The 19,763-nt window shown below is 44.3% G+C and overlaps 1 protein-coding gene across 1 annotated transcript in view; it reads right to left on the bottom strand.

The window, feature by feature from the left end:
- The window catches only part of sardh (sarcosine dehydrogenase), a 126,730-nt gene that overhangs the window by 26,398 nt on the left and 80,569 nt on the right, over positions 1–19,763 (bottom strand). The window contains exons 16-17 of the mRNA XM_036977676.1: positions 19,490–19,603; positions 10,598–10,745 (exon numbers count right to left, since the gene is read on the bottom strand). Coding sequence (XP_036833571.1) covers positions 10,598–10,745; positions 19,490–19,603 — 262 coding nt within the window. The remainder of the gene's footprint in view (positions 1–10,597; positions 10,746–19,489; positions 19,604–19,763) is intronic.

The raw sequence follows: 19,763 nt of genomic DNA, 5'->3' as shown, positions 1-19,763 counted from the left end.
CCTAGACGATGAGCTCAGAGGGAGCCCCTCTTTCACTGTGACGCTTCTCTCTCATTTGGCTTCGTACACCTCTTTCCTCCAGCATAATGATGACTTTCTACCATCATTTTTTTCACCCGTCAAATACTTTACAACAAGTGCCCGAAGGAAGGGGAGGAGACAGGGGACAGCATTTTAAACAATTGAGTAACTGCACTCTAAAATTGAGATAGAGATGGCTTCCTCTTTTCGGGGCCGGCGGCAGCGTCAGTGTCTCCGGGTACAGGTCAATAAGGCTCCATCCTCAAGACACAAACGCAGCGTTGCTACATTGGCAGCAGTCAAAGTGATGGATGTTTACACTAGGGCAGAGACGTGGACTGTGAGCCGCTACGGTCACGCTACATTGATAAACAAACCTTGGTATAAAAATATGCCAAAATATGCCATTTACGACAAGGACCGGGGCTTTTCTAGGTACAGGAATGGCCGGACGGCTGGCTGAGATTGCAGAGGCATCATTCTTCAGAGGTAAATCTCAGAGTTGGAGCGGCTGCCGGTGGACGGCGGAAGAGTAATGGATGTTTAGGCTCTGCCAGAGCGCGCGCGTGTGTGTGTGTGTGCAAGCACCTACCACTAAGCAGAGGAACTCATAGGACTAATTAAATGTGTGAGGTACAGAGGGAGATAAGGTGTAGGGCCAGGGGAATATGTGGAGGTAGAGAGATAATATATTTTGTTCGTGAAGGTAGGTGGTTTCAGGGTATTTTTTTAAAATGTATGAGGCAATGTGATTAGTTGCTGTCGAATGGATCAGTGGTATAAAGTGGTATAAAGCGCTCCGATATTTCATGAACAGCCTCCACCCATTCCCTTCCCTCTGAAACGTCATGCTTACTGAACTGTAGAGGCCGACAAGCTGTCTAATTATAAACCCTCTGTGTGAGTGTGTGCGTTAGTGCGTGGATAGTGTGGGCTGTGAAACAGCCAATTAGTTGATCAGACTACCCATTTAGTGTGGCAGTTAGCGCAGGATCACAGATCTGTTCCTAATGAGAAATCACACACACACACACAGCTGGCTGCATATCACCCCCAAATCTAACCAAACTCCTAATTTTAGTTGTTGTAAAACTCCTTTTGCACTATTACGTGACAACATCGAATTAAACATTTCTAAATTGAGATTGCACTAATTAAACGTCAAACTATTTGCAGAACTACTAATTCAGTCCCAACTATGTATGTGATACACAGAGCCCACACAGTACAAGGGAACAAGTATGTGACCCCTGCCTATCCGTATACTCTGAGATGCAAATCAGACCAGAGAGAAATCCCCCCCTCCTCTTCAATATCCTCTCATTGCCTCCTCGTCGCTAGCTACACTGCCGCAGGGGACTCATTTGAGTTTCAGATGTGTTGTGACAGCATTTCATTCATATTTCAGGATTGTGGGAAGGGGGACGAGGGAGGAAGTGAGAGATGATGAGGGGGGGAGGACATGATGAAAAAGACACTAATATGTATGGGGGCTGGGGACAGTCATTTCTACTAGCTGGAGTTAGTCTGTTGCGACAGAGAGATAGACGGAGCAGAAGGTGGCCCAGGGACAGCCATAACGACAAGGCCCACAGCAAGTTCACAGTCACAGTGAAATCCTTTTCAACCGGAACGTTTAACTTCTCTGGGATAGGTGGCAGTATTTTCACGTCCGGATGAAAAGCGTGTCCAAAGTAAACTGCCTGTTACTCAGGCCCAGAAGCTAGGATATGCATATTATTAGATTTGGATAGAAAACACTGACGTTTCTAAAACTGTTTGAATCATGTCTGTGAGTATAACAGAACTTATTTGGCAGGACAAACAATTCAGAATATTTTTTGTTTGAGGTCACTCTTTTCAATGGGTTTTCATTGAGAATCCAGATTTCTAAAGGACTTTCTTGCAGTTCCTATCGCTTCCACTGGATGTCAAGTCTTTAGAAATTGGTTGAGGTTTTTCCCTTTGAGAAATTAAGAAGTAGCACTGTTCAGAACGAGGCTCGAGGGAAGTGTACTCTTTGTTAGAGGCGCATGACCTGAAAAGCACTCTCCACTTTGTTTTCCTCCGGCATTGAACACAGTTAATCCAGTCTTAAATTGTATTGATTATTTATGTAAAAAAATACCTAAAGTTGTATTAGGAAAGAAGTTTCAAATATTTGGACAAAGCTTACAGGTAACTTATGAGAAATTTTGGAGTCATGTTGCGCGAGTTGGAACCGGTGTTTTTCTGGATCAAACACGCCAAATAAATAGACATTTTGGATATATATCCGACAGAATTAATCAAACAAAAAGGACCATTTGTGATGTTTATGGGACATATTGTAGTGCCAACAGAAGAAGCTCGTCAAAGGTAAGGCATGAACTATATCTTTATTTCTGCGTTTTGTGTAGCGCCTGGAGGGTTGAAATATGATTGTCTGTGTATGTTTGCAGGGGTGCTGTCCTCAGATAATAGCATTGTTTGCTTTCGCTGTAAAGCCTTTTTGAAATCTGACACGTTGGCTAAATTCACAACAAGTGTAGCTTTAACTTGGTGTCTTGCATGTGTGATTTCATGAAAGTTACATTTTTATTGTAATTCATTTGAATTTAGCGCTCTGCATTATCACTGGATGTTGGCCAGGTGGGACGCTAGTGAGATTAAACAAGTTTTGGGCCTAGCAGCTTTGCTCACCCACATCTGTCCAGGGTGACTTAAATAGAGGCTATACAGTGAGTAAGGCTAGGGTAACTGTATGTGACTAACGTTACGGGTTGTGCTGATGAATTACTGTAAGTAAACCAGCAGTTACTGTAAGTGACATATTAGTTGTGCTGATGACTAGTGACTTACTCGAAGTAAAAGTGAGTGCCTCATTTCAGAAACTGTGTACAGTCGTGGCCAAAAGTTGTGAATGACACAAATATGAATTTTCAAAGTCTGCTGACTCAGTTTGTATGATAGCAATTTGCATACACTTCAGAATGTTATGAAGAGTGATCAGATGAATTGCAAAGTCCCTCTTTGCCATGCAAATTAACTGAATCCCCTAAAAACATTTCCACTGCATTTCAGCCCTGCCACAAAAGGACCTGCTGACATCACTCTGTCATGCTGATTGAGTTCGAATTACAGACTGGAAGCCTCAAAAGTAGTCTGGTGCTTGGAATCATTGTTCTTCCTCTGTCAATCATGGTTACCTGCAAGGAAACACATGCCATCATCATTGCTTTGCACAAAAAGGGCTTCACAGGTAATCAACCATTTATCGGATCATCAAGAACTTCAAGGAGAGCGGTTCAATTGTTGTGAAGAAGGCTTCAGGGCGCCCAAGAGAGTCCAGCAAGCGACAGGACCGTCTCCTAAAGTTGATTCAGCTGTGGAATCGGGGCACCACCAGTACAGAGCTTGCTCAGGAATGGCAGCAGGCAGGTGTGAGTGCATCTGCATGCACAGCGAGGTGAAGACTTTTGGAGGATGGCCTGGTGTCAAGAAGGGCAGCAAAAGAAGCCACTTCTCTCCAGGAAAAACATCAGGGACAGACTGATATTCTGCAAAAGGTACAGGGATTGGACTGCTGAGGACTGGGATAAAGTCATTTTCTCTGATAAATCCCCTTTCCGATTGTTTGTGGCATCCGGAAAAAAGCTTGTCCGGAGAAGACAAGGTGAGCGCTACCATCAGTCCTGTGTCATGCCAACAGTAAAGCATCCTGAGACCATTCATGTGTGAGGTTGCTTCGCAGCCAAGGGAGTGGGCTCACTCACAATTTTGCCTAAGAACACAGCCATGAATAAAGAATGGTACCAATACATCCTCAGAGAGAAACTTCCCCCAAGCATCCAGGAACAGTTTGGTGACGAACAATGCCTTTTCCAGCATGATGGAGTACCTTGCCATAAGGCAAAAGTGGTAACTAAGTGGCTCAGGGAACAAAACATTGATATTTTGGGTCCATGGACAGGAAAAAAGAGGGTCAACACTGCAAATATTGACTCTTTGCATCAACTTCATGTAATTGTCAATAAATAAAAGCCTTTGACACTTATGAAATGCTTGTAATTATACTTCAGGAATTCTATAGTAACATCTGACAAAAGTATCTAAAGACACTGAAGCAGCAAACTTTGTGGAACTTAATATTTGTGTCATTCTCAAAACTTTTGGCCTCGACTGTGCCTTTATGTGTATTTAACTGTATGTAAACGTATGTAACTACGTGCGTGTGCGTGCAAATGTGCGTGTAACTGTAGGTGCGTGCAACTGTGCGTGCATGCGTGTGTAACTGTGTGTGCAACTATGTATGTGCAACTATGTGTGCGTAACTGTGGTGCGTAACGGTGTGCGTGTGTGTGTAATTGCGTGTAACTGTGTTTCTGTGTGTGTGTGTAACTGTGTGTGTGTGTGTAACTGTGTGTGTGTGTGCGTAACTGTGTGTGCGTGTGTGTGTAATTGCGCGCGCGTGTGTGTGCGTAACTGTGGTGCGCGTGTGTGTGTGCGTAACTGTGGTGCGTGTGTGTGTGTGCGTAACTGTGGTGCGTAACTGTGTGTGCGTGTGTGTGTGTGTTTGTGTAACTGTGTGTGTGTAACTGTGTGTGTGTGTGTGTGTAACTGTGTGTGTGTGTGTGTAACTGTGTGTGTGTGTGTAACTGTGTGTGCAACTGTGTTCGTGTGTGTGTAGCTATGTGTGTGTGTAGCTGTGTGTGTGTGTGTGTAACTGTGTGTGTGTGTGTGTAACTGTGTGTGTGTGTGTGTAACTGTGTGTGTGTGTGTGTGTGTGTGCGTGTGTAATTGCGCGTGTGTGTGTGTGCGTAACTGTGGTGCGTAACTGTGTGTGTGTGTGTGTGCGTAACTGTGGTGCGTAACTGTGTGTGCGTGTGTGTGTTTGTGTAACTGTGTGTGTGTGTGTAACTGTGTGTGTGTGTGTGTGTGTAACTGTGTGTGTGTGTGTGTGTAAAACTGTGTGTGCAACTGTGTTCGTGTGTGTGTAGCTATGTGTGTGTGTAGCTGTGTGTGTGTGTAACTGTGTGTGTGTAACTGTGTGTGCGTGTGTGTGTGTGCACGTGTGTGTGTGTGTAATTGCGCGTGTGTGTGTGTGTGTGTGCGTAACTGTGGTGCGTAACTGTGTGTGTGTGTGTGCGTAACTGTGGTGCGTAACTGTGTGCGTGTGTGTGTTTGTGTGTGTAACTGTGTGTGTGTGTGTAACTGTGTGTGTGTGTGTGTGTGTAACTGTGTGTGTGTGTAACTGTGTGTGTGTGTAACTGTGTGTGTGTGTGTAACTGTGCGTGTGTGTGTAACTGTGCGTGTGTGTGTGTAACTGTGCGTGTGTGTGTGTAACTGTGCGTGTGTGTGTGTAACTGTGCGTGTGTGTGTGTAACTGTGCGTGTGTGTGTAACTGTGCGTGTGTGTGTGTGTAACTGTGCGTGTGTGTGTAACTGTGCGTGTGTGTGTGTGTAACTGTGCGTGTGTGTGTAACTGTGCGTGTGTGTGTAACTGTGTGTGTAACTGTGTTCGTGTGTGTGTAGCTGTGTGTGTGTGTAGCTGTGTGTGTGTGTAGCTGTGTGTGTGTGTAGCTGTGTGTGTGTGTAGCTGTGTGTGTGTGTAGCTGCGTGTGTGTGTAACTGTGTGTGTAACTGTGTGTGTAACTGTGTGTGTAACTGTGTGTGTGCGTGCGTGCGTGCGTGCGTGTGCCTGTGCGCGTGTAACTGTGCGCATGTAACTGTGCGCGTGTAACTGTGCGCGTGTAACTGTGCGCGTGTGTGTGTGTAACTGTGTGCATGTGTGTAACTGTGTGCATGTGTGTAACTGTGTGCATGTGTGTAACTGTGTGCATGTGTGTAACTGTGCGCATGTGTGTAACTGTGTGTGTGTAACTGTGCGCGTGTAACTGTGTGCGTGTGTGTGTGTGTGTGTAACTGTGTGCGTGTGTGTAACTGTGTGTGTGTAACTGTGTGTGCGTGTGTGTGTGCACGTGTGTGTGTGTGTGTAATTGCGCGTGTGTGTGTGCGCGTAACTGTGGTGCGTAACTGTGTGTGTGTGTGTGTGTGTGTGCGTAACTGTGGTGCGTAACTGTGTGCGTGTGTGTGTTTGTGTGTGTGTGTAACTGTGTGTGTGTGTGTGTGTAACTGTGTGTGTGTGTGTGTGTGTGTGTAACTGTGCGTGCGTGTGTGTAACTGTGCGTGCGTGTGTGTGTAACTGTGCGTGTGTGTGTGTGTAACTGTGCGTGTGTGTGTGTGTGTAACTGTGCGTGTGTGTGTGTGTAACTGTGCGTGTGTGTGTGTGTAACTGTGCGTGTGTGTGTGTGTAACTGTGCGTGTGTGTGTGTGTAACTGTGCGTGTGTGTGTGTGTAACTGTGCGTGTGTGTGTAACTGTGCGTGTGTGTGTAACTGTGCGTGTGTGTGTAACTGTGTGTGTAACTGTGTTCGTGTGTGTGTAGCTGTGTGTGTGTGTAGCTGTGTGTGTGTGTAGCTGCGTGTGTGTGTAGCTGCGTGTGTGTGTAGCTGCGTGTGTGTGTAACTGTGTGTGTGTGTGTAACTGTGCGTGTGCGTGCGTGCGTGTGCGTGCGTGCAACTGTGCGTGTGTAACTGTGCGCGTGTAACTGTGCGCGTGTAACTGTGCGCGTGTAACTGTGCGCGTGTAACTGTGCGCGCGTGTGTGCATGTGTGTAACTGTGCGCGTGTAACTGTGCGCGCGTGTGTGCATGTGTGTAACTGTGTGCATGTGTGTAACTGTGTGCATGTGTGTAACTGTGTGCATGTGTGTAACTGTGTGCATGTGTGTAACTGTGTGCATGTGTGTAACTGTGCGCGTGTAACTGTGCGCGTGTAACTGTGCGCGTGTAATTGTGCGCGTGTAACTGTGTGCGCGTGTAATTGTGCGCGCGTGTAATTGTGCGCGTGTAACTGTGTGCGTGTGTGTAACTGTGTGCGTGTGTGTAACTGTGTGCGTGTGCGTAACTGTGTTTCTGTGTGTGTAACAGTGTGTGTGTGTGACTGTGTGCGTGTGTGCGTAACTGTGTGTGTGTGACTGTGTGCCCGTGTGCGTAACTGTGTGTGCGTAACTGTGTGTGCGTGTGTGTGTGTAACTGTGTGCGTAACTGTGTGTGCGCGTGTGTGTGTGTGTGTAACTGTGTGCGTAACTGTGTGTGTGTGTGTAATTGCGCGTGTGTGTGTGCGTAACTGTGGTGCGTAACTGTGTGTGTGTGTGTGTGTGCGTAACTGTGTGTAGCTGTGTGCGTAACTGTGTGTGCGTGTGTAATTGTGTGTAACTGTGTGTTTCTGTGTGTGTGTAACTGTGTGTGTGTGTGACTGTGTGTGCGTGTAACTGTGCGCGTGTAACTGTGCGCGTGTAACTGTGCGCGTGTAACTGTGCGCGTGTAACTGTGCGCGTGTGTGTAACTGTGCAACTATGTGTGCGTAACTGTGGTGCGTAACTGTGTGTGTGTGTGTAATTGCGTGTAACTGTGTGTTTCTGTGTGTGTGTAACTGTGTGTGTGTAACTGTGTGTGTGTAACTGTGTGTGTGTAACTGTGTGTGTGTGTGTGTGTGCGTAACTGTGTGTGCGTGTGTGTGTAATTGTGCGCGCGCGTGTGTGTTTGTATAACTGTGTTCGTAACTGTGTGTATAACTGTGTTCGTAACTGTGTGTGTAGCTGTGTGTGTGTAGCTGTGTGTGTGTGTGTGTGTAGCTGTGTGTGTGCGTGTGTGTAGCTGTGTGTGTGCGTGTGTGTAGCTGTGTGTGTGCGTGTGTGTAGCTGTGTGTGTGCGTGCGTGTAACTGTGTGCGTGTGTGCGTGTAACTGTGTGCGTGTAACTGTGTGCGTGTGTGTAACTGTGCGTGTGTGTGTGTAACTGTGTGTGTGTGTAACTGTGTGCGTGTGTGTAACTGTGTGCGTGTGCGTAACTGTGTGCGTGTGCGTAACTGTGTGCGTGTGCGTAACTGTGTGCGTGTGCGTAACTGTGTGCGTGTGCGTAACTGTGTGCGTGTGCGTAACTGTGTGCGTAACTGTGTGCGTGTGCGTAACTGTGTGCGTAACTGTGTGCGTGTGCGTAACTGTGTGCGTATGCGTAACTGTGTGCGTGTGCGTTACTGTGTGCGTGTGCGTAACTGTGTGCGTGTGCGTAACTGTGTGCGTGTGCGTAACTGTGTGCGTCTGCGTAACTGTGTGCGTCTGCGTAACTGTGTGCGTAACTGTGTGCGTGTGCGTAACTGTGTTTCTGTGTGCGTAACTGTGTGTGCGTAACTGTGTGTACGTGTGTGTGTAACTGTGTGTGTGTGTGTGTGCGTAACTGTGTGTGTGTGCGTAACTGTGTGTGTGACTGTGTGTGTGTGACTGTGTGCGTGTGTGCGAACTGTGTGTGCGTGTGTGTGTGTGTAACTGTGTGCGTAACTGTGTGTGCGTGTGTGTGTAACTGTGTGCGTGTGTGTTTTAACTGTGTGTGTGTAATTGTGCGTGTAACTGTAACTGTGTGTGCGTGTGTGTGTAACTGTGTGCGTGTGTGTGTAACTGTGTGCGTGTGTGTGTTAACTGTGTGTGTGTAATTGTGCGTGTAACTGTAACTGTGTGTGCGTGTGTGTAATTGTGCGTGTAACTGTAACTGTGCGTGCGTGTGTGTAATTGTGTGTGTGTGTGTGTGTAACTGTGTGTGTGTGTGTGTAACTGTGTGTAGTGGTTGTGCTGATGACTCGTGGCTTACTCTAAGCAGAAGTGAGAGCCTCATCTCAGAAACTGAAGACATATGAGAAATGAGGGAGTCTTTATTGAGCAGGGTTATTTGCCATTCCGTTTCGTAAGCATTCAGGGAATCATTTACCATTTTTAATACTGATAAACCCAGGGGGATGGCAGTGTGTGTGTGTGTGTAACTGCTTGTGTGTGTGTGCGTGTGTAACTGCTTGTGTGTGTGTGTGTGTGTGTGTGTGTGTGTGTAACTGCTTGTGTGTGTGTGTGTGTGTGTAACAGCTTGTGTGTGTGTGTAACAGCTTGTGTGTGTGTGTGTGAGTGTAACTGCTTGTGTGTGTGTGTGTGTGTGTAACTGCTTGTGTGTGTAACTGCTTGTGTGTGTGTGTGTGTGTGTGTGTAACTGCTTGTGTGTGTGTGTGTGTGTGTAACTGCTTGTGTGTGTGTGTGTGTGTGTGTGTAACTGCTTGTGTGTGTGTGTGTGTGTGTGAAACTGTGTGTGTGTGTGTGTGTGTGTGTGTAACTGTGTGTGTGTGTGTGTGTGTGTGTGTGTGTGTGTGTGTGTGTGTGTGTAACTGTGTGTGTGTGTGTGTGTGTGTAACTGTGTGTGTGTGTAACTGTGTGTGTGCACGTAACTGTGTGTATGTAGTGGTTGTGCTGTTGACTCGGGCTTACTCTGAGCAGAAGTGAGAGCCTCATCTCAGAAACTGAAGACATGAGAAATGAGTGAGTCTTTATTGAGCAGGGTTATTTGCCATTTCGTTTCGTAAGCATTCAGGGAATCATTTACCGTTTTTAATACTGATAAACCCAGGGGGATGGCAATGTAGCTGCCACACACACAATTTGCCCATACTAGATGCAGTAAGGGAACTGTAGGGTTGATTAAATTTCTGTGCAGTGAGAGAGAAAAAACGAATGTTGCATTTTCAATGTCAATGGTTTCATATAACTTAGCATCAGCAAGGCGTGGTATGCTCAAGTGGCATGAAATCAGACCACAATGAGTACTATGGTCAAGATTTTATGACTGTTGAATATTTTCCTCATGGCTCTAACAGTTACTGAATACAGTTACAGACTAGTGTTCCATCACAAGGAGAGGCCCTTTCCTGAGTGTAGGTTTGACTTGGAAATAACAGGCCCTTTCCTGAGGCAAGATTTCTGTGTATGATGACATTCCTTGCTGCGGTTGACGTCAGAGACCATTGCAACGCCAAGCAGGCGCACACAAGCCTAAGATCGCCAAGCGTCGGCTGGAGTGATTCATCACCATTCGGCAGTCCAACGGATAAATCTGGATTTGGTGGATGCCAGGAGAACACTACCTGCCTGAAATGTGTAGTGCCAACTGTAAAGTTTGGTGGAGGAGGAATAATGGTCTGGGGCTGTTTTTCATGGTTTGGGCTAGTCCCCTTAGTTCCATTGAAGGGATATCGTAATGCTACATCATACAATGACATTCAATGGTTTGTCGAGATCAGTATGGAAGAACATGACTGGCCTGCACAGAGCCCTGAACTCAAACCTATCGAACACCTTTGAGATGAATTGGAATGCCGACTGCGAGCCAGGCCTAATCGCCCAACAGCCGTGCCCAACCTCACTAATGCTCGTGGCTGAATGGAAGCAAGTCCCCGCAGTCATTTTCCAACATCTAGTGGAAAGCCTTCCCAGAAGAGTGGAGGCTGTTATAGCCACAAAGGGGGACCAACTCCATATTAATGCCCATGATTTTGAAATGAGATGTTACAGGGGCCAGTTTCAAAATGGGCATAACCACTCTGCTCACCTCTGTCATTGTCTCCCCCAAACCTATGCTCCTGCCACCCTGTGTGGTTCCCTTTGAGATGCACCAATAAACAAGTTCACCTCTTGGGGGGGGGGGGGGGGGGGGTTTCACACTCACCTCTTGGGCCCCTGGATGCTGATCATGCCCATGTCTTCAGAGTAGTCAGTCAGCTGGCAGTTGAGACCCTCATCCTGGAGAACAGTCTTGATGTGGTTCCAGTTGTGTTCTGCTACACCTCCACCGATGGCCAGGTAGTATGCATCACCTGGTAGAGGGCGAGATTCCAGACAGAAAGAATGAGACATAGGTGTTTACTCATCTATACTGTACAGTAGACACAAAAAGTGAGAAAAGTGAGTACCCACATAAAAGTGAATACCCACATAAAAGTGAATACCCACATACAGACAGTGCAGGCGCGCACACACACACACACACACACACACCAGTGGATATGGAGTCACATTTCCACATTGGAGGGCATTGATCAGGCAAACCACCCGTCAGAGAAGCTCTCAGACTTCAATGTGTTTTCCCTTCCACTTTCATACGAGTCCACGAATGACTTCAATTTTGCTTCAGAAGTTGACTTTGTGAGCAAGCTGCTTGTTTACAAAGCAGGAGAAATCATTCATGAGCACTTTGCACTGATAATATTTTCCTGTGTTGCATTTTCTGTGTACATGAGATGTTCCATCCATTCAGTGCCTTTTGATGAGTACAACTTGATCAAAAATAACTTTACATTTCACATTCTGTAAGAGAGAGCACATGTTCAGCTTCATAAAACACACATTTTCCCCATCTCAAGAGACAAAAAAAAAAAAGTATATTTAATACCAGCCAAGGACACACCTACTTATTCAAGGGGTTTTCTTTATTTGTACTGTGTTCTACATTGTAGAATAATAGTGAAGACATCAAAACTATGAAATAACACATATGGAATCATGTAGTAACCAAAAAAAAGTGTTAAATCAATATAGATTTTAGATTCTACAAAGTAGCCACCCTTTGCCTTGATGACAGCTTTGCACACTCTTGGCATTCTCTCAACCAGCTTCATAAGGTCAGTCCAGTCCAGTCACCTGGAATGCATTTCAATTAACAGGTGTGCCTTGTTAAAAGTTAATTTCTGGAATTTCTGGTGGCAGCATCATGCTGTGGGGATGTTTTTCAGCGCCAGGGACTAGGAGACTAGTCAGGATCGAGGGAAAGATGAACGGCGCAAAGAACAGAGAGATCCTTGATGAAAACCTCCTCCAGAGCGCTCAGGACCGCAGACTGGGGCGAAGGTTTACCTTCCAACAGGACCACGACCCTATGCACACAGCCAAGATAACGCAGGAGTGGCTTCAGGACAAGCCTCTGAATGTCCTTGAGTGGCCCAGCCAAACCCCAGATTGAACCCGATCGAATATCACTCAAATAAAATGTAATTTTCAAAACATTTCTGTTTATCTATGGGTAACAGGGTTGACATGTAATGCTCAATCAGCTCAGTTTTCCACCACAAAAAAAACAACAGAAAATGACCATAAAGACCAGCTCACCTGCTTTTTCACAATGATTGAACTATTAGATGTTCAATGTTGATTTTGAAAAGGAATAGTTTCACCATATTAAAATGAGAGTTCCGTTCACTTAACAGGGTTGACCCTAAATCACCTGAAATAAATAATACATATTCAGAGATGACTGTAAAAGCAACAAAATAACTAGGGCTTTACAATGATGGTGAAAACCTGGGAGAAATTTCGGGGTTAAGTGGGTTAAAAGTCACAGAAGGTGCACGGAGGAACATGTCAAAATACAGAATTTAGGCAATTTAAGTCTTTAGTCATACTACAAATCAGATTTTTTCAATTCTCAACGTGGTCTATTTTATTCATACATTTTCATTCGATATCAGACTTAAAATTCAATATTGGTGCACAATTTCTACTTAAAATATCAAAAAGGAACTTAAAAAGGCACTCTTTTCGTGGAACGAACCACACAACATTGCAGATTCGGGAAAGAGGTTAGGTAAGGCAATACTTCAAGGTAGCAAAAAGCAGGAAGGTCTGTACATTAATTCCACACTTCATGGTGATCACACCCCAAACCCTCCTACAAAAGTGTCTCTACAATATACTTCAACGTAGACATTTAGCCATTCAGCAGATGCTCTTATGCAGAGCAACTTACAGTTTGTGCATTCATCTTTAGATAGCTAGATGGGACAACCACATACTGTATCCTAGCTACATTATTGAGGAAAACTGTACTAATCAGCAAAGTCGGTGCTAGTATGGTGGAAAGGTCAACTGAGAGTGTTAGTTCCAAAGTTTTTCATTTGTATTATTTATTTTTTTAACTCTGTTTATTAAGTTTTGAACATTCACACACACAGACAAGACAAAGCAATATAAATAATATACTCAACTATAAACAAAATACAAATAAAAATAAAAAAATAGCTTTAAAGATACCATACTTTAGACAAGTTAAACACACCGGGCAGAAGGCTACAGAGGTTAAAGGGCAATCTATAGTACAGGGACAGAGAAAACACCTCACCATTGTTCCTGTAAACAGTCAAGGGATAAGGGTGGAGAAATGCAACCACTCACAGAGAGTCATGGCCACAGACCGACCATCCACTGGACAAAAAAAAAAAGTTTACAATGCTTTAAAATAAAAAAATAAAATTATTATTCATGTAGGCGTGAACAAAATGTAAAAATAACTGGGAACAACAAGCTCACACTTCAGTCTCTGCCTGGGCAAGATGAACAAGGCATCTGCGGACCACAATCAATAAGCACATGGACCTTAACCTGTTAGAGCTCTAGGGGCGCTATTTCATTTTTGGATAAAAAACGTTCCCGTTTTAAGCGCAATATTTTGTCACGAAAAGATGCTCGACTATGCATATTCTTGACAGTTTTGGAAAGAAAACACTCTGAAGTTTCAGAATCTGCAAAGATTTTGTCTGTAAGTGCCCCAGAACTCATTCTACAGGCGAAACCAAGATGATGCATCACCCAGGAATTAGCAGAATTTCTGAAGCTCTGTTTTCCATTCTCTCCTTATATGGCTGTGATTGCGCAACGAATGAGCCTACACTTTCTGTCGTTCGCCCAAGGTCTTAGCAGCATTGTGACGTATTTGTAGGCATATCATTGGAAGATTGACCATAAGAGACTACATTTTCCAAGTGTCCGCCTGGTGTCCTGCGTCGAATTCGGTGCGCAATTGCCAGCTGCTTCTACTTTACCATTTGATTCAGGGGAGAAAGCATGTGTCCAAGAACGATGTATCAATGAAGAGATATGTGAAAAACACCTTGATGATTGATTCTAAACAACGTTTGCCATGTTTTCAGTCGATATTATGGAGTTAATTTGGAAAAAAGTTTGCGTTTTGAGGACTGAATTTATGGATTTTTTTTGGTAGCCAAATGTGATGTATAAAACGGAGCTATTTCTAATACACAAGGAATCTTTTTGGAAAAACTGAGCATCTGCTATCTAACTGAGAGTATCCTCATTGAAAACATCAGAAGTTCTTCAAAGGTAAATGATTTTATTTGAAGGCTTTTATGTTTTTGTTAATGTTGCGTGCTGGATGCTAACGCTAACGCTAACGCTAAATGCTAACGCTAAATGCTAACTCTAGCTAGCTACTTTTACACAAATTATTGTTTTCCTATGGTTGAGAAGCATATTTTGAAAATCTGAGATGACAGTGTTGTTTACAAAAGGCTAAGCTTGAGAGATGGCATATTTATTTAATTTAATTTGCGATTTTCATAAATAGTTAACGTTGTGTTATGCTAATGAGCTTGCTGATAGATTTACACAATCCTGGATACAGGGGTTTTTTCATAGCTAAACGTGACGCAGAAAACGGAGCGATTTGTCCTAAACAAATAATCTTTCAGGAAAAACTGAACATTTGCTATCTGAGAGTCTCCTCATTGAAAACATCTGAAGTTCTTCAAAGGTAAATGATTTTTTTGAATGCTTTTCTGTTTTTTTGTGTAAATGTTGCCAGCTGAATGCGAATGCTAAATGCTACGTTAGCCATCAATACTGTTACACAAATGCTTGTTTTGCAATGGTTGAGAAGCATATTTTGAAAATCTGAGATGACAGTGTTGTTAACAAAAGGCTAAGCTTGAGAGCTAGCATTTTTATTTCATTTCATTTGCGATTTTCATGAATAGTTAACGTTGCGTTATGGTAATGAGCTTGAGTCTGTATTCACGAACCCGGATCCGGGATGGGGAGATCAGAAAGGTTAATGCCCCCCCCCCCCCCCCCCCAGCAAAAACACAGAGAGAAGCTCCTCCAACCCTTAAGTCACAAACTTATTTTAGTATTAATTGGAATGCCATCAGAGGATGGACTGTTTAAAGTAAGACCGGAATGGAGCCCAAGCCTCATCAAACAGTTTGGGGTTCCCACGTGAATTGAATTGAATTGAATTTTTTCTAGTTTCAGAGAGCACAACACATCCCTCACCCAATATCTATAAGATGGGGGAGCTGCCATCTTCCAGTTCTGTAGTATTAGCCGTCTAGCTAAAAGAGTTGTATAAGCAACAGTGTCCGACTGGATTCTTGATAGGGGGGTACCCATGGGCAGTACTCCAAAAAGGGCTGTAAGGGGAGACGGATCTATAACAGTGTCATATATATCAGAGAAACATTTAAATATTATTCCCAGAAACCTGACAGTTTATGACAGCCCCAAAACATATGCAACAGTGTGGCTGGTTCCACCTTACATCTGACACAGGTAGGATCAAAATCAGAGAATATTCTTCCAAGTTTGGCCCCCGACCAGTGGATACAGTGAACCACCTTGAATTGAATGAGGCTGTGTCTAGTGCTAAAAGAGGATGAGTGCACCCTGTGCAGCACAGATTCCCAGGCGTCTTCCCCAAGTTCCTCCCCCAAATCCTTTTCCCATCGAGTCTTTAAAGGCACCAAAGAAGGGTTCTGTAAGTCATGAATGATTGCATATACATCTGAAATTGCACCCCTACGAAGCTTGTTCAGCTCCAAGATGCTCTCTATAGCTGTATTCGCAGGCCTATTGGGAAATCCAGGTGTGTTAGCCCTGACAAAGTTTCTAGTCTGGAGATAGCGGGAAAAGTGGGATTGGGGGAGATTGAACTTTTCCTGCAGCTGAGAGAAAAAGAGGCAAATGTATCATCAAAGAATAATTGGGCTAGCGAGGAAAGGCCTAGTGAGTGCCAAATGCCAAAAGCCCCATCATTCAAAGATGGAGGAAATAAAATGTTCTGATTGATTGGGCCTGATAGAGAAAAGCCTCGGAGGCTAAAGGCTAAACGGAACTGATTCCAAATTTTAAGAGACTGCTTTACAATTGGGTTGGCACACCTTTTGCCTAGAGACACTGGGTGAGACGAGCACAGCACAGAGGAAAGTGCTGCAGGTTTACACGATTCAGACTCCATCTGGACCCAGAGTGGTCTAGGGCCAGTAGGATCAGTCTGCAGCCAGTACAGAACGGCTCTGAAATTTGCAGCCCAGTAGTATGTCTGAAAATTTGGTAGAGCTAAACCCCCCAATGACCTAGGCTTCTGTAAATGTTTTCTAGCAATCCGTGGTACCTTGCCATCCCAAATAAAATGCATGAATGTTTGATCCAGTGAAATAAAAATAGATTTTGGAATAAAAATGGGTAAATATTGAAATAAATATACAAATTTGGGCAACACATTCATTTTAATGACATTAATCCTTCCGATAAGAGAAAGGGGAAGCGAATTCCAAAAAGTAAAAGATTGTTTCAATCTGTCTGCTAGAGCAACAAAGTTTTCCTGAAACAAATTTAAATATTTACTTGTCACTTTTACTCCCAAGTAAGTGAATTGATCCCGGACAATCCTAAACTGAGAACTTGTGAAAGAGCACTTTAAAGCAGCCTTGTTTACCGGAAAAAGCTCACTCTTGCCTAGATTCAGCTTGTACCCTGAGATTGATCCAAACTTTTTAAGAACATATAGGGCACGTGGCAATGAGGTATCGGGGTTAGAGATAAACAAAAGGAGGTTGTCAGCATATAGCGGGACTTTCTGCTCCCAGCCCGCCCTGATTATGCCTTGAATGGTATCATTAGAGCGTAGTGCAATGGCGAGAGGCTCGATTGCCAAAGCAAACAACAAGGGGGAGAGTGGGCAACCCTGTCTGGATTCGCGGTGCAAGGGAAAATAGTCAGAGGACAAGTTATTAGTCCGTACCGAAGCCATGGGGGAAAAATAAAGAATCTTTATCCACGCAATGAATTTGGGGCCAAAGCCAAATCTATAAAGGGCAGCTGTTAGGTAATACCACTCAACGCGGTCAAACGCTTTTTCGGCATCAAGTGAGACCACCACCTCCGGGTCCTCCGACGCTGGGGAGTACAGTATATTCATATGGCGCCTAATATTGAAAAATAAATGCCTATTTCTCACAAAGCCAGTCTGGTCAGAGTGTATTACTTGGTGCAGCAAGCCTTCCATACGGATGGCTAAAAGCTTAGCTAGGATTTTGTAATCACAGTTTAAAAGCGAGATTGGGCGATAGGATCCACATTCCAGGGGGTCTTTGTTTTTCTTTAGTAGTAATGAAATTGAAGCCTGATAAAGACTAGGCGGTAGCTTTGAAGTATTGAGGCACTCTGCAAATAGTCGACAAGAATGGGCAAAGCAGACCAAAAAACGTCCTGTAAAATTTGGTTGGAAAACCGTCCGGACCCGGTGATTTACCACTTTTCATTGCGGACACTGCTGTTGCAATCTCCTCAAGCGTAAATTCTTATTCTAGACAGTCATGGGAGTCTGTATCAATTGAAGGCATATTCAAGCCATTAAAGAAGGAGTCAATCAACGAGGGGTCTTGAGGGGATTCAGAGGTGTTTAGCGCAGAGTAAAATTGTTTAAATTGATCATTGATCTCTTTATGTATAACTGTGGTGGCACCAGACGGGGTCCTTATTTGTGGGATTAAACGTGAGGCCTCAGATTTACGGATCTGATGCGCAAGGAGTTTACTGGCCTTGTCGCCTTGTTCATAGACTTTGTATCGAGCTCGCAAGAGTAACTGTTCAGCTTGCCTGGTAGAAAGCTCATCAAATTCAGATTGGAGTAGTTGGCGCTCTTTATGCAGATCAGAGGAAGGATCCGTAGCATACTTCTCATCCAATGTGGCTATGGACTCGCTCAGGTCCCGAAGTCGCTGGGCGCGAACTCTGTTTTGGTTGGCTGTAAAATAAATAATTTGGCCACGTAGGTATGCTTTGAGAGACTCCCATATGGTAGAGCAGGACATACCTGGTGTTGAATTAGTTTCTAGGAATAAGGTAATTTCAGATGAAATGAAATTGACAAACTCCTTATCTGAGAGTAAAATGGGGTTGAGACGCCATTGATAACACCTAGGAGGTCGCTGGGGAAACTCTAGTTCAAGCACTAATGGTGAATGGTCAGAGATAACAATACTCTCGTAAGTACACTGCCGAAGGTTAGGCTGAAGTTTTTTGTCCAAAAAGAAGTAATCAATCCAGGAGTATGTTTGATGAACATGAGAATAAAAGGAATACTGTCTATCTGTAGGATGTAGGAAACGCCAGGCCTCAAACATAGCATATTTCTGAAGAAAGGATTGAATAAGTAGTGCACATTTAGATGGGCCTGTATTTGTTTGAGGATTTGTTTCACAGTTGAAATCCCCCCCCTAAAAATCAACAAATGAGAATCTAAATTGGGAATAGCAGACAGAAAGGAATAAATTAAACTTGTGTCATCCTAATTGGGAGCATTAACACTAGCCAAAACAAGAGGGGTAGAAAACCGTTCACCGGTTACTATGACGTATCGTCCCTTAGGATCAGCAATAACCTCAGAAGCTACAAAGGGAGTAGCTTTATCAACCAGAATAGCAGCACCTCTTGATTTACTATGAAAGTTCGAGTGGAACACTTGACCAACCCAGTCCTTACGCATCCTAAAATGCTCACCAGTCCTCAAGTGAGTCTCTTGTAGAAATGCAATATTTGCACTCAAACCCTTTAAGTGTGTCAACACCCTCTTACGCTTCACCGGGTTGTTAACCTCTTTGGTATTCCAAGAAATGTACTTGATCGTATTATTTCGGCCCCTCTGGGCATTCCCGTTATTCAACCATGTCATTAGAGCATAGAATGGAAAAGCAATGAGCGCCCAAAACCCCCAGAATAACTCGTCTCAGAGTAATAATGTACGGTGGTAAATGTTTGGAAAAAGTACAGAAAAAAAACAGAAAAAAAACTCAAAAGACAGAATGACAACATTAGAACTGAACAATTCAACCTGCCCCCCCACCCCCTCCCCCCATCCCAGACAATACCTCCCCAAACGAGGTACAAGCCTAAATAGAACATGTTCTCTTCGCACAGTATGTCTGTGAGAGTGCGGTCTCCCCCTTGGGGAGGGGAGAAGAGGAGGTGCCGTGTGATTATTTAAGATAGTCGGAAGATGGGCAGGGACTCTGCTGTCCTAGATTCAGGGGGAAGCCAGTTCCACCATTTGGGTGCCAGGACAGAGAAGAGCTTTGACTGGGCAGTATGTCATTTTAGCAAGTAGTACGCAAAACAGATTTTGGGCCACGGCGTCTCTGACCACTGCTATTTACAAGCGATCTACTGTAGGACCGCCGTGTTACTTAAATATTCTACAAGGGCTTCACTACAGAGAACGTCCACTCTAAAAGGTTCAGTCACAAGATGTGAACAGGTCCGGTGAGGTTCAGTTGGTGAGAGAGTAGCACTGGCAATGCCAACGTCGTGGGTTCCATTTCCGCTGGGATCACACACACACACTCTGCTAAGTGGTATATTTTTCCTGAGATTAAGTCACAGGAGTTAAGTAAGTCACAGATGATGATTAATGATACATGTGCAATGTCCCTGTCGAATACATAATCAATTAATATCGAAATGAACGAAATCCCCATCCCACTCTCCTCTTTACCGTTGGCCTCTGGAGCCAGGGGCAGGTTGGCAGCGCCAGCCTCGAGCCGGCTGACTGTGAGATCAGCCTCAGATCCTCCTCTCTTGTTCAGCATACAGGTGTACACAGTAGAGCCTGCAACACAAGGATCCAGCTGTCAATCAAACCAGCTCATTGGAGGACACACACATACAGCAGAAGGGAGGTGTGATGAGTACTGTGAAGCATTTTGTGACAAATGTTTGCTCGAATAAGGGATATGTACACATGTCATCGATTGACTGATTAGAAGGAC

Source organism: Oncorhynchus mykiss, chromosome 5, assembly GCF_013265735.2.
Source record: "Oncorhynchus mykiss isolate Arlee chromosome 5, USDA_OmykA_1.1, whole genome shotgun sequence".
Classification (NCBI taxonomy): domain Eukaryota; kingdom Metazoa; phylum Chordata; class Actinopteri; order Salmoniformes; family Salmonidae; genus Oncorhynchus; species Oncorhynchus mykiss.
Note: the sequence above shows the minus strand (reverse complement) of the source record. Positions and strands in the feature narration are given on the sequence as shown.